Source organism: Pristis pectinata, chromosome 5, assembly GCF_009764475.1.
Source record: "Pristis pectinata isolate sPriPec2 chromosome 5, sPriPec2.1.pri, whole genome shotgun sequence".
Classification (NCBI taxonomy): Eukaryota; Metazoa; Chordata; class Chondrichthyes; order Rhinopristiformes; family Pristidae; genus Pristis; species Pristis pectinata.
The window spans coordinates 53240496-53254013 of NC_067409.1; the positions used below are offsets into that span (position 1 = coordinate 53240496).

Genomic DNA, 13518 nt, shown 5'->3' on the forward strand with positions numbered 1-13518 from the left:
TACAGCACTGGCTCAAATGCTTTGAGATAGCTGTCATGAAAATGCTCTAAATGCACAATGTTTTAGACAAAATATTCTGTTGATAGAATGTACCTCACCTACATCAAAATACATGAAGAGCTTGTGAATGTTTGCATGAAATGAGAGATAATCCAATCACCTGTCTCGATTATTTTCTTCCTTTCACCTATTACACTGGCCCAGACTTCAAAGGCACTCCCCTCAATTTCACTTGTCCCATGCCCCAGGGATCATATCATTGAGACTTGTCCTTAGGGATGCTTACTAGATTCTAATGCTTGGAAAATTGACAGGAAGATGAAATTCAAGTTTAAGGTCTTATGGAAAAGAAGACTGGAGGACCAATAGTTTATTTCTGCTCCTGCTCAAGTGGTGCAGTCCTGCTTCAAGCTTATTCCCATGAAACTGGTGAACACCCAATGTTTCTTTCTGGATCCCTTGACATGGAGTTGAGTATTATGAGGAGAGAGCAAGAAAGTGTTGTCAAGGCCAAGATCAGATCAGCCATGATCTCATTAAATGGCAGAGCAGGCTCACTTCTGCTCCTTACATTTGCCAGTATTGTTAACAGTTCTGTCAGGCACAATGCTCTACTTCACCAAAAGATAACCTTCACTTCTTGCAAACCAGTATCCCATCTCTAACCTTTTTCCTTTTGAAAATCTTCCTACCCATCTCAGTATTGAAAAAGTTTGTATCAAAGTAACAAAGCAACATAGGATTGCGACAAAAGCAATTTAGTGCTTCTCCCTTTTCTCAACGACTGCAGCTGCACCACAAAGTTCTCTTTAAACACCTTCACTGTCACACATCTAATGGAACCACACTCATCCAGTTCCAGGACTATTTAATCATGTGTTCTGCAATGGCTTTTCTTGCCTTCAGTATCTCCAAGGATCTATTCTTGGCTCTTATTTCTCATCTAATTTTGATCCTCTGGGAAAATTATCTGGAGAAAGCAGAATTAATTTCAACTTCAATGTTGTTAACAAAGCTCCATATCCATACACCTCTCCTGAACTTTCCATTATCTAAAATTGTTGGACTGCTCATCCAGAACAGGATTTTAGATATCATCTCCCTTCATTGGGAAGGCCAAAGCCTTTGACTTGTTTCCATAGCTCAATTCTCCAGCCATGGACTCAGATTTTCTACTCAGCATAGCCAGAGGCCAAACTGGACTGCTTGCATAGAATTGACTATGACAGGTACTTGTGGCTGGGGTCCCTCATTCTACACTTTGCAAATTTCAAATTAAAACGGTCCGGTACTAGAGATCTTTCTCAAGATGTCCTGTTTATCCATAATCTCACATACTTAATGCAGATCAACAAGCTAGCAAAAAAGAAAAAAAGCCACTAAATTAAGCAATGCCTCAATTTAAAACTTCTCATCCGTACTTAGTGTCCTTGCCCTTAATCTCTTCATTCGTGCCAGTCTTCTCACTCTAGCCTCTGAGCACCCCTGCTTGCATTGGAAGTGGTAGATGTGCCCAGCTGCCAAGGTTTTAAGTTCTAGAATTCCCTCTTTAAACCTTTTTGCCTCTTTCTTGGAAATATTCCTTAAGATGTACCTCAATCCACGCCTTCGATTATTTCAAAGAATTTCAAGTTTGTATGATAATGCTTTAGAAAGGGTTCCAGAGGTTTTTACAATTTTAAACTGCCATGTGGTAGGGGTGATCATCATTTAAGTGAACATATGGCTCATGTAATTAATCAAGTACTCAAATTTACCACATATTGTCACAGCAACTAATGAATTAGCACCAAAACAAAAATCACCTTTTTCACTGATCAACTGACGTGCAGTTTCATGCTGGAATTTTTCCAAGCTTTCAGTGTCCTCTTTCAAGTGGAACAGTATAAGGAATGGTAGGCCCTCTTCCGTTAACTCCTAAAGTAAAACAAAATAAACCAGCCAAAACTACTTGAAATAACCAGTCTCAAATACATTAAAGTTCAGTCACATTGTTACACTATTGAAATGAGTAAGGCTTTGTAATGAAAACCCAGAGTGAGGGCATTTAGTCTGAGGCTCCTCCCTCAAGCATCTGAGCTGGCATACAAAGAAAACCAAATGCACTTTCATTGTCCTAATTTGTGTGATAGGTTCTTCCAAATATTTAGTAGTTGCCATCTGTATTATTAATTTGATAAACTCACTATTCAAAGTTTGTCAGCTTTTCTGTACATTCTAATAATGCAGTGACCACCAGCATTGAAATCAGTACTGTAAACATAGCCAGAATATTGCAAAATGTCTGAAATCATTCCTGTTGTGGATGGATACACCACAGCAGGGATGCAAGAAAATAGGAATATGTCATTTAGCTACGTCAACCATTCAATGATATAATGCCAGATCTTTTGTCTTAAGTTCCACTTTCCTGTACTAACCCCACATCCTTGACAACTTTAAAAAAAAAGATTTATCCTGAATATATTCAGCAACCGAGCCTTTATTTCTTGGATTGTGAATTCTAACTGGGTGAAGACATTTATTCTGAATGACCAATCCCTTATTTTGAAGATGTGCCCTTGTTTTAGGCCATTCTTTCCCAATCTTGAAAGACACCATTGAATGGAAAAGGATATAATTATGACAATTCAATTTGAGAGTAGGATGGAAATAAATCTGAAAAATTAGCTCAACCCAGCCACTCATCTCATGCCAGGTTCCATCTGCATAGGTACAAATATGAAAGTAATCCACTGAACTGCTTGTTTGATCATAGTTGTCATCTTTAAGAGATGTCAGACGAGCAAGTTTAAAATAGAGATACAGTTATGAGACTTAATTTAGCTGTTTATTCATCATATGTGGATGGTTTTCCCTTAACTTTCAAAAACAGACCCAAATGTAGATTACTTTGGGCTGGGCAATGTATTTCAAGGAAATTTATGACACTCAGTACAAACTAAATATTTTGTCGAAGCACTACATAGTATGCTTACCTCTCCATTTTCAAAAGTGATTTCTCTAACCAATGGAACACATTTATCTTGAGTCCAGGCAAATGAGAGGTCAAAGTTGGTTAACGAACCCAAATATACCATATCAGGGCTATTCTCCTACAGAATAGTAAAATATGGACATGAACGTGGAGCCGAATAAAATGATAGGCTGAAACATGCAACAGTTTCACTGCACTATGAAACCATTTCTGAATGGATTGTCAGAAAATGAACAATGCCGTGGCAAGTATAAACTGAATAATTACTGACAAGAGGCCTATGAACCTACCCCAGGTGGTTTGTAAATTACGTTGTCACCACTATACCTCTCTGGTTTTGCAACGCTCCTAAAAAAAGAAATTAGAGCAATCAGGATGAACATCGTTCATAGTAATTCCAATGTTTTATTCAAAGTTAGTCAGAAACAACTTGAACTGTGCAACTGAAATATACCCTGTAAGGGAGTGTCCAATTGATCTCTTGACTAAAGCAGATAGATAATCATGGTTTAATGGGAAAAAGTAATGGAAAAAGAATGGGTTAGTTTATCCAGATGAAGTGAATATTCTGTTGAAACCTAGGATATGGCCTACATTTTCATCTCTATTCATACTGCGAAGGCAAGCTGAACATCACAGAATTACATATTTAAACATATGAATTGTACATCCTTTGGTTCTACAGATAAAATACTATTTAATGCCAAATCTTGAACAATTAAGAATCAAAAAGATTAAGAACAATGTCAGGATTTAAATGGCACGAAACAGCTTTAAAAACAAGTTCTTTCTGGAACTTTAAACTTTTTCTAGTAAATAACACTTCACAGCACAAAAAAAGCAATTGATCCATAGACTGAAATTTAATTTCCATTCCCTTCTGAATTTTACTTTGCCAAACATTTTGCCACTGCCCTTTCAAAATTATAAACCATGTTTCCATTAGTTTCTGGGTAGGTCATTCCACATCCAAGCAACACGAGGTAAAAACCCAACTGCTTCATGAAGAATTTGTGTCCTACCATTAACAATGCAATTGTACTGAAGATAATATTCCTGATTCACCTCATCAGATCCTCAATGCTTTTTGATAACCTGTTCTCCTTACTTTGTTTCTGAAGGGCAATCACAAAAATCTCATTATGACAAAGTTGAGAGATACAGCCAAAACTTGAACAAATTGTCTCACAAGTGCCCTGTTTTGATGTGCTCAGATGCCATGGGTAGTGCCAGCACCCAAAATACAAAAACAGGAAATTGGTTGAAGTTTAGGAAAAAATATTGGGATTATTTTCACCCTGAATCACATACAAAATCTATACCAGTGTTTTCTGACAGCAGCTACCTAGAGTCCACAGCTGTCATGCAATTGTTATGTTCACTGTTGGGAACCACCTCTGCTCTTAAAACACTGCAACAGACATTGTCCACCAACATACAAGGCTACATGGAGGCAAGATATAATAGATAATAGGGTCATTCTGGTGCAATAGTTTGGTCTGGTGGGCACCTGCAAGCCATCAAGGTGCAGGATCAAGGGGCCAGTGACTGTAATCCTATACTGAGGGGGAAACTTTCTCATCTCTGCTAATTTACTGTTCTGTTTATTCCATTTTACTGAGAAAAATAAATGTAGGGTTTAGGTCACATCTTTAAACCACAACTTGTGTCTGTAAATGTGGATGATATCACCAAATGACTGCCTGATGCTGGGCACACATTAAGCTGCATAAGTCCTAGAAAGGCTTAATACAATTTTCCATCGCCACTAATCAACACAGATTACTACTGCAATCCAACTTGACAAAAAAAAGGTGGTCTTCACTCTAAAACGTGAGCTGTTTCTCCCTTATCTGCCTGACCCGAGTATTTTCAGCAGTTTCCACTTTTCTTTTAAAAAAACTAACATTACCTCATTGCCGATTAAAACCTAGGAACTTATCATCATCTAAATCTCCTAAAGGTCCCAATTTCTTTTGGTGCTACTGTTTAGTTTATACTCAATTTTTCCCTCAGATCACTGTCACGTGTGTTACTTTTACAATGCAGGGCAGGCCGAGGGCTTTTTGTAGGTTGGTGCATGGTTCAAAAAGACCACCCTCCCCACCGTTGGCAACACTATCCCTCCTTCCTTTCTACCCCCCGCCTTGTCTCTAACCCACCAGCAAAGTGTTAACATTTGACAGGCGAGCAAGCCAGGCGTGTGGGCGAGATGACTGTCAAGTTCTTGTGACGAGGGCATTATGGGCAGGGCTCATTCATTGCTGGGGGAATTCCCCAATGTGAAGCTCAATGGGAGGTCAAGTCAAATGTTACTTCTGAAATCAGTTGTGAGGCAGCAGAGCTGTTGACTGAAAACCTGGCCACCATCTTTCCTGGCTGGGATTCAGTCTTTGTTCATATGCTAACCAATTATGAAGTTGAAAATACAATATATTGTAAGAATCAAAAAGGGGGATTGTCAATTTCTTATTTAACTACAAGGGACACTATCAACATGGGATTGCTGGGATCTAAATTGTGTCCCACCAGCTCCACATTTATTGATCCAGCTCTGATTACTCCTGTCATGTACCAACAAAAGAAACACACCGAGTCATGTATAAGTGTTACAAAACTATTTTATTAATAACTACTTATGATAATAAGAAAAATAAAAGTAAAAATGTTAGAATGTTAGAAGTAAACGTGTTAGATCTTAAATATTAACCCCAAAGCTAAACTTGAAGTGTGTGTGTGGCAAATTCCCAAACTCCAAGTCCAGGAATAGTTCTCAAAGTTCAGTTCAGCAAGCCGTAAGGTGAAACGTGAGCAAAGGCTTCTGCAAAACCACCGTTGACTGAAGAGAAGATGTAGAGAGAAAATAGAGTAATTACGAAATCTAAATGTTCCGCAATGGAACCCAAATGACACCTCAATCACTGATGATCTCCATTCCTATGTTTTGAAGTATCTGCCACCCCAAAAGGCATCAGAGATATGGCCATCCACACAAATACCTGTTTCCTTCTACAGGTTAATGACAAAGTGGACTCCACTGGATTATTCCAAAAATCCATACATGGATTGTAATAACAGACACAGTTATTGTTTTTCATCCATTGATACAGAGACCAGCAGGCTGGTGTCTCTCTTTTCTGACTCTCTGCTCCAAAATGTCATCACATCCTTATCTCCTGTTGTCGTCGTCATCACGCCACACACACACTACTGTGCTATGTCTTAAAGGGACATTCACCAACAGTAACCTAATCAGTAACACTTCACTTCCAGTTAGGTTACTGTTAAACATCTACTTCCTTCCTCTCCTAGCAGGATGAAGATATTGTTCGGTGTGATTCCCTAATCCACTCCTCAATCACCCTAAACACCTGTACTTGATCATCATCCTATTCAAGTCAATACATTCTTATTTTGTACATAAGTCACCCTGTGCAATTGTCTGTCACATCCATCCTCCTCCTATTGCAGACTTGTTTTTTCCTTGCCACCTCATTTCCAGGCTCTGTACCAAGTTTTAACTCCATCTTTTTTAAAGTTTGATCAAAGGTTCTTGATCTTTAACTGTTTCTCTTCAGATGCTGCCCAACACAAGATTACCAGCATTCTCTAGTTTTATTAGTCACATATTCTCCCAAAATGCTTTCCCATAAGTATGGCAGCAGGAGAGCAGCTGTGAGTATTATTCTGCACGTTAGTGAAAGTAGGTAAAATTTTGCTAAATTATATCAGGACTTAAGGTTAAATTCTGGGGGCAGCTTGCAAAATTCTGTTGTATTCCCCTCAGTTTAGAAGGCTGATGGGTTCTAAGAAAACTTCTTAGCTTTTCTATTAGACCTAGACTTCGGAGCAGGATGTAAACACGTCCTGATATGCTGACTCTTTGATCCATTATCCAGTTTGTATTATTTTGGAACAGGATGTGCTTGCAACTGCAAGTTGCAGATATTTACCAATAGTTACAGCAGCTTATGGTTGGAGACTAGCCCTGTACTTAATATTCAGTAAGCTGGAGCCCAGTTATCAATGATCTTTAAAACAGATTTTTCCCAAAATATACATTCATAATTGGTACAGCAAATACAATTGGAGCATGTTATTTTCAGTCACAGTTCCAAGCAATTCAATACATTCCCTTACAATATGTCACTCATCCTTAAACACTGCATCAGTGAAATGCTTGAGAGTTTATTACACAGGACCAAGCCCCACAAGTACCCAATGTGGTCTTCCCAATCTTGTAGTGGCTGTACCAATCTTCACTGTGTCCATCAGTATGTATTCCTGCACCTCAGAACATGCCAGTTAGCGGCATGCATTTGCTGAAATCTCCTTGCACTGAAAGGCAAAGTCTTAGGCAGACCAAAGTGCATCTTTTGCTGAGTTGCTGTTTGTCTCAGTAGGTCTCTGGGAACAACTCAGAACAGAGACCTGTTACACAGCTGCTTGGGACAAATGTTGACAAAGACTACTGTTCCTTTACAGACCAGCTTGGCAAACAGTCCATATGAAAGTGGATGGCCATTTCGTCCACACCACAGCCACCTCAAGGGGACTATGGTGGGACTGAGACTCCAGATACAATTGTGAAGGCCCTTCTCACCACCAAGCAAGGTCTTGGTGCTGGTCTGAGGGTTCTGGTGATGAAGTATTCTGCCAAATGACTTTGACAAACTGCTCAGGGAAACTTAGATGGAAGTCCATAACCAAGCAGGCAACACATAACGAGACCAATCTCCTTATATTAGGTACCAGGTTATATGACTTAGCATTGAAAGTCATCTGAACTAAGCTGTACTAATGCATGGTTTGCATTCTGACCACCTTCCAGGTTTTGCCCAAGTTCATCATTTGTAGCGGTTGCTACCGCGGAATAAAACAAGACTCTACTCGGAGGATTGCCAAACAGAACTGGTTTATTTTCCCGCCTTGCGCGGGCCCTTTAAGGGAGAAAACTCCCGCCCAAAAAAAACCGGCAATGACGCAAGTCCTACGTCATCAGGACTTTCCCGCGCGCGGGTTCTCCCCGTCGCTCGGAAAGACGAGGCCCGCCGCCATCTTGGGCCTCGTCGCTCCGACGCCGCGCGACCCGACTGCCGAGCCGGTTCGCCCGACTAGACAGTGAGTCGCCACACAACCCCCCCCAGAACCGGCGAGACAGTCCCCAAGGTCCGTGGGCTGTGCCAGCTGCTGCTTAGGGGGGGCGGCCTCTGCATCGCGGCGTGGCAACCTCGACAGGCTGTTGCAGATCCAAATGGGCCGGTTTGAGGCGGTCCGCCGTGAAAACCTGTTCCCTGCCTCCAATGTCCAAAATAAAAGTGGATCCGTTATTCCGTATGACTCGGAACGGTCCCTCATATGGTCGTTGCAATGGCGCCCGAGGTGTGCCCCTGCGAACGAAAACAAACTTACAGTCCCGTAGTTCCTTGGGCTGGCAGGATGGGGCTTGACCATGCCATGAGGTAGGAATCGGGGCCAAGGCGCCAAGCTTCTCGCGCAGTCTTTGTAGGACTGTTGGGGGTTGTTCCCCTTGGTCCCGAAGGGCAGGTATGAAATCCCCGGGGACAACTAGTGGCGCCCCGTATACAAGCTCAGCTGACGAAGTGCGGAGGTCTTCTTTGGGGGCAGTGTGTATGCCGAGCAGGACCCAAGGCAGCTCGTCAACCCAGTTAGGACCCTTCAGGCGGGCCATCAAGGCCGATTTTAGATGGCGGTGAAAACGTTCCACCAACCCGTTTGATTGAGGATGGTAGGCCGTGGTGGTGTGCAGCTGCGTCCCTAGCAAGTTCGCTAATGCAGCCCAGAGACTGGAAGTGAATTGGGTGCCTCTGTCTGAAGTGATGTGGGCCGGAACGCCAAAACGTGAGACCCAAGTTGTGAGCAGCACTCGGGCGCAGGAATCAGTTGTGATGTCAGTCAGGGGGGTTGCCTCAGGCCACCTCGTGAACCGGTCCACGATGGTAAGGAGGTACCGGGCTCCTCTTGAAACCGGCAGAGGGCCCACGAGGTCGACGTGTATGTGGTCGAACCTCCTACGGGTAGGCTCGAACTGCTGTGGTGGGACCTTGGTGTGTTGCTGGATTTTTGATGTCTGGCAGTGCGGACAAGTCCTGGCCCACTCACTGACCTGTTTGCGCAGGCCATGCCAGACAAACTTGCTGGCGACCAGTCGGACAGTAGATCTGATGGACGGGTGCGCCAACCCATGTACCCAGTCAAAAACGCGTCTCCGCCAGGCTGCAGGGACTATAGGGCGGGGCTGACCAGTCGCAACGTTGCAAAGTAGGGTCCGCTGACCTGGACCAACCAAGAAATCTCGGAGCTGCAGACCCGAGACTGCGGTTCTGTAGCTGGGCAGTTCGTCGTCGGCTTGCTGTGCGTCAGCCAGGGCCGTGTAGTCGACACCCAAGGATAGGTTGTGGATGGTTGGTCTGGAAAGTGCATCAGCAACAACATTATCCTTTCCGGAGACATGTTGGATGTCAGTTGTGAACTCGGAAATGTAGGATAATTGCCTCTGCTGACGAGCTGACCAGGGATCGGAGACTTTGGAGAAGGCAAAGGACAGAGGCTTATGATCGGTGAAAGCGGTGAAAGGCCTGCCTTCTAGAAAGTATCGGAAATGCCGGACCGCCAGATACAGCGCTAGAAGTTCCCGATCAAAAGCGCTGTACTTCAGTTCGAGCGGTCTAAGGTGTTTGCTGAAAAATGCCAAGGGTTGCCAGCGGCCTTCGAGTAGCTGTTCCAGTACCCCACCCACCGCGGTGTTGGACGCGTCTACCGTGAGGGCAGTCGGGACGTCAGTCCTGGGGTGTACCAGCATCGTGGCGTCTGCCAGGGCGTCTTTGGCCTTAACGAAAGCAGCCGCAGCCTCGTCAGTCCAGGTGATGTCCTTGCCCTTACCAGCCAGCAGCGAGAACAGAGGGCGCATGATACGGGCTGCTGCAGGGATGAAACGATGGTAAAAGTTGACCATCCCAAGGAATTCCTGTAGGCCTTTGACTGTGTCGGGGTGGGCAAAATGGCGGATAGCATCCACCTTGGTGGGTAGGGGTGTTGCCCCGTCGCTGGTGATTTTGTGGCCGAGGAAATCGATAGAGTCAAGTCCGAATTGGCACTTGGACGGGTTAATCGTGAGGCCGAAATCGCGGAGGCGGGAATACAGCTGGCGGAGGTGGGAAAGGTGTTCCTGGCGGTTATGGCTGGCGATCAGTATGTCGTCCAAGTAAATGAACACTAAGTCCAGGTCTCGGCCTACCACGTCCATCAGCCGCTGGAAGGTCTGCGCGGCGTTCTTAAGGCCGAACGGCATCCGAAGGAATTCGAACAGGCCGAATGGGGTGATAATCGCAGTTTTGGGGACGTCATCCGGATGGACCGGGATTTGGTGGTATCCCCTAACGAGGTCCACTTTGGAAAAGATGCGGGCCCCGTGTAAGTTCACTGTGAAGTCCTGGATGTGAGGGATGGGATAGCGGTCCGGGGTGGTGGCGTCATTCAGCCTGCGGTAGTCGCCGCAGGGCCTCCACCCTCCGGTGGCTTTGGGGACCATGTGCAGGGGGGAGGCCCAGGGGCTGTCTGACCTGCGAACAATCCCCAGCTCCTCCATGTGACGGAACTCTTCCTTTGCCAGGCGGAGCTTGTCTGGTGGTAATCGCCGTGCTCGGGCATGAAGGGGTGGCCCTGTGGTAATGATGTGGTGTCGTACCCCATGTGTGGGCCTAGAATTTGTAAATGAAGGTGCCAAAATCGATGGGAATTCGGCTAGGAGCTTGGCGAAATCGTCGCCAGAAAGGGAAATGGAGTCCAGGCGCGGGGCTGGTGGGCTGATGGGCTGATTTCTCCCAGGGGATAGGTCCGGAGAGTGCTAGAGTGAACTAACCGCTTCCTTCGCAGGTCGACTAACAGGTTGTGGGCCCGAAGGAAATCGGCTCCTGGGAGTGGTCGGGCAACGGTGGCAAGGGTAAAGGTCCAGGTAAAACGGCTGCCGCCAAAGTGTAATTGAAGCGTACGGGTGCCGAAAGACTGTATCGTTGTACCGTTGGCGGCATTGAGTAGAGGACCTGGTGGCCTGTCACAAGTGTCGCGGCCTGTCGGGGGCAAAATACTGACCTCCGCTCCAGTATCAACGAGGAAACGCCGTCCAGATTTCTTGTCCTGAACGAAGAGGAGGCTCTGTCGGCAGCCAGCCGCCGTAGCCATCAGCGGCGGCTGGCCCTGGCGTTTCCCTGAAACTTGCAGGTGGGCGGCATCGACGGGCCTCCGCACCCCACCTCTGATGGTAGAAGCACAGCTGGTCACCCGTGTCGTCGTCTGCGTTCCTGGGGCGTGGCTGCTCGGTTGCTGGGGCCGGGCGAGGCGGGCATTGGGCTCGCGGCCTGGTGATTTGACTGACGGACGAACCGCTCTCGCGCTTGGCCCTCCACAGGACATCTGCCCGGGCGGCCACCTCACGGGGGTTGCTGAAGTCGGCGTCAGCTAACAACAAGTGGATGTCATCGGGGAGCTGTTCGAGGAAGGCCTGTTCGAACATCAGGCATGGCTTGTGTCCCTCGGCCAATGCCAGCATCTCATTCATTAGGGCGGATGGGGATCTGTCCCCCAGGCCATCCAGATGAAGCAGGCGGGCGGCGCGCTCACGACGGGAGAGGCCGAAGGTCCGGATCAAAAGGTCTTTGAAAGCCGGGTACTTATCTTCCTCCGGAGGCGACTGGATGAAGTCTCCAACCTGGGCGGCTGTCTCCTGGTCCAGAGAGCTAACCACATGGTAGTACTTCGTGGAGTCGGAGGTGATCTGCCAAAGGTGGAATTGTGCTTCGGCCTGGTCAAACCAGACGCTGGGCCGAAGTGTCCAAAAGGTGGGCAGCTTGAGGGCCACTGTGTTGGCTGCTGCGCTGTCATCCATTTCGCGGGTCAAAAAGCCGTTTGGACCGTCGGGGTCACCAATGTAGCGGTTGCTACCGCGGAATAAAACAAGACTCTACTCGGAGGATTGCCAAACAGAACTGGTTTATTTTCCCGCCTTGCGCGGGCCCTTTAAGGGAGAATGTTCCCGCCCAAAAAAACCCGGCAATGACGTAAGTCCTACGTCATCAGGACTTTCCCGCGCGCGGGTTCTCCCCGTCACTCGGAAAGACTAGGCCCGCCGCCATCTTGGGCCTCGTCGCTCCGACGCTGCGCGACCCGACTGCCGAGCCGGTTCGCCCGACTAAACGGTGAGTTGCCACACATTGGACTTTTTGTGACAATTTTAGGTTTATGGTCTGTAATTCAAGTTGCTCCCACAAACTTTTTAATCAATCACTTTCACAACTTTAAACGCTTGTATCAGGTCCACATTCAGTGTTTTCTTGATTGATACCATCTTTCTTCTACTAATTTTTTGCTCCTTACTCATCCTCTTTTCTCGTTTTATGATAGAGTCCACAACAATTTCACAGTACTGAGTTTATTGTTCTATTAAAATGTGTAAAATATATTTTAAATTTTAGACTAATTTGTTAAACTTTAGATTAAAAATAGAAAATGCTGTAGGTATTCAGTGGCCATCTTCACAGATGCTACTGTACCCTTTGAGTATCTCCAACATTTTACTTTTATTTCCAGCATCTGCAGCACGCAGGTATGTATTGAACAATTAAAACCTTGAGCTAGTAACCATGGAAACAAATTCACGATAAGGGTACCCAAACTAAAAAGGCAGTTCTTGGTAAAGACCAAACTTCTTAATTCCCCTACCACAACTAAGGTTCATTTTGAATCACCCCTCCTACAGCAGTGAGCATTTCCAACTTGACTTTGCTGTCTCCCATGTAGCCTTCAATGGAATTAGGCATATTCTTCTCTGGTGACAGTTCTCTAGATTTATAGTTTAGGTTTGTTTTAATTTTTGGGATACAGAGAGGACGTTTCCTCTTGTGGGCAGCCTTAGGCAGACCAAAGTGCATCTTCTGCTGAGTTGCTGTTTGTCTCAGCTGCCTGGAAGGGGGGGGGGGGGCAGCTTTGGCAATTTTCCAAAGGGAGGTGGCAGCAGAAACAATAGAAGCAGGAAGAAGCAAGATACATGTGGGGATGAAGAATTACTACAGTTAAAAGTATGGAGTTGAAATCAGTTGTGATCTTATCAAATGACAGAATGATTTGGGGCCGAGTGGCCTACTGGTGCTGATTCATAGATTGTGACCATATCCACCCACAATTAAGTTTAAACCTGAAAACTGAGTTACTTTTCTTCGCACCACTCTATCCCCACTACCTGCGTAACCTCCTCCACTGCCAGATTTAATCCCCCCCGCCCCCCAAATTTCTGATTTCTTCCCTAATTTTGATTCACTATTGGATGTGCCTCCAGCAGTGTAATCCATGCTCTGGAATTTCCTGTTACTGATTAGGTTATAATTGGTGAATGTCCCTTTAAGACATAGCACAGTGGTGTGTGTGTGTGTGTGTGTGTGTGTGTGTGTGTGTGTGTGTGTGTGTGTGTGTGTGTGTGTGTGTGTGTGTGTGTGTCATGATGACGACAATAGGAGATAAGGACGTGA

General features: G+C 45.5%; 1 protein-coding gene across 1 annotated transcript in view; it reads right to left on the reverse strand.

Annotated features, from left to right (window-relative positions):
- The window catches only part of erp44 (endoplasmic reticulum protein 44), a 64842-nt gene that overhangs the window by 10798 nt on the left and 40526 nt on the right, over positions 1–13518 (reverse strand). Inside the window, exons 7-9 of the mRNA XM_052016502.1 lie at positions 3268–3325; positions 2979–3095; positions 1806–1917 (exon numbers count right to left, since the gene is read on the reverse strand). Of these exons, the coding sequence (XP_051872462.1) occupies positions 1806–1917; positions 2979–3095; positions 3268–3325 (287 nt within the window). The remainder of the gene's footprint in view (positions 1–1805; positions 1918–2978; positions 3096–3267; positions 3326–13518) is intronic.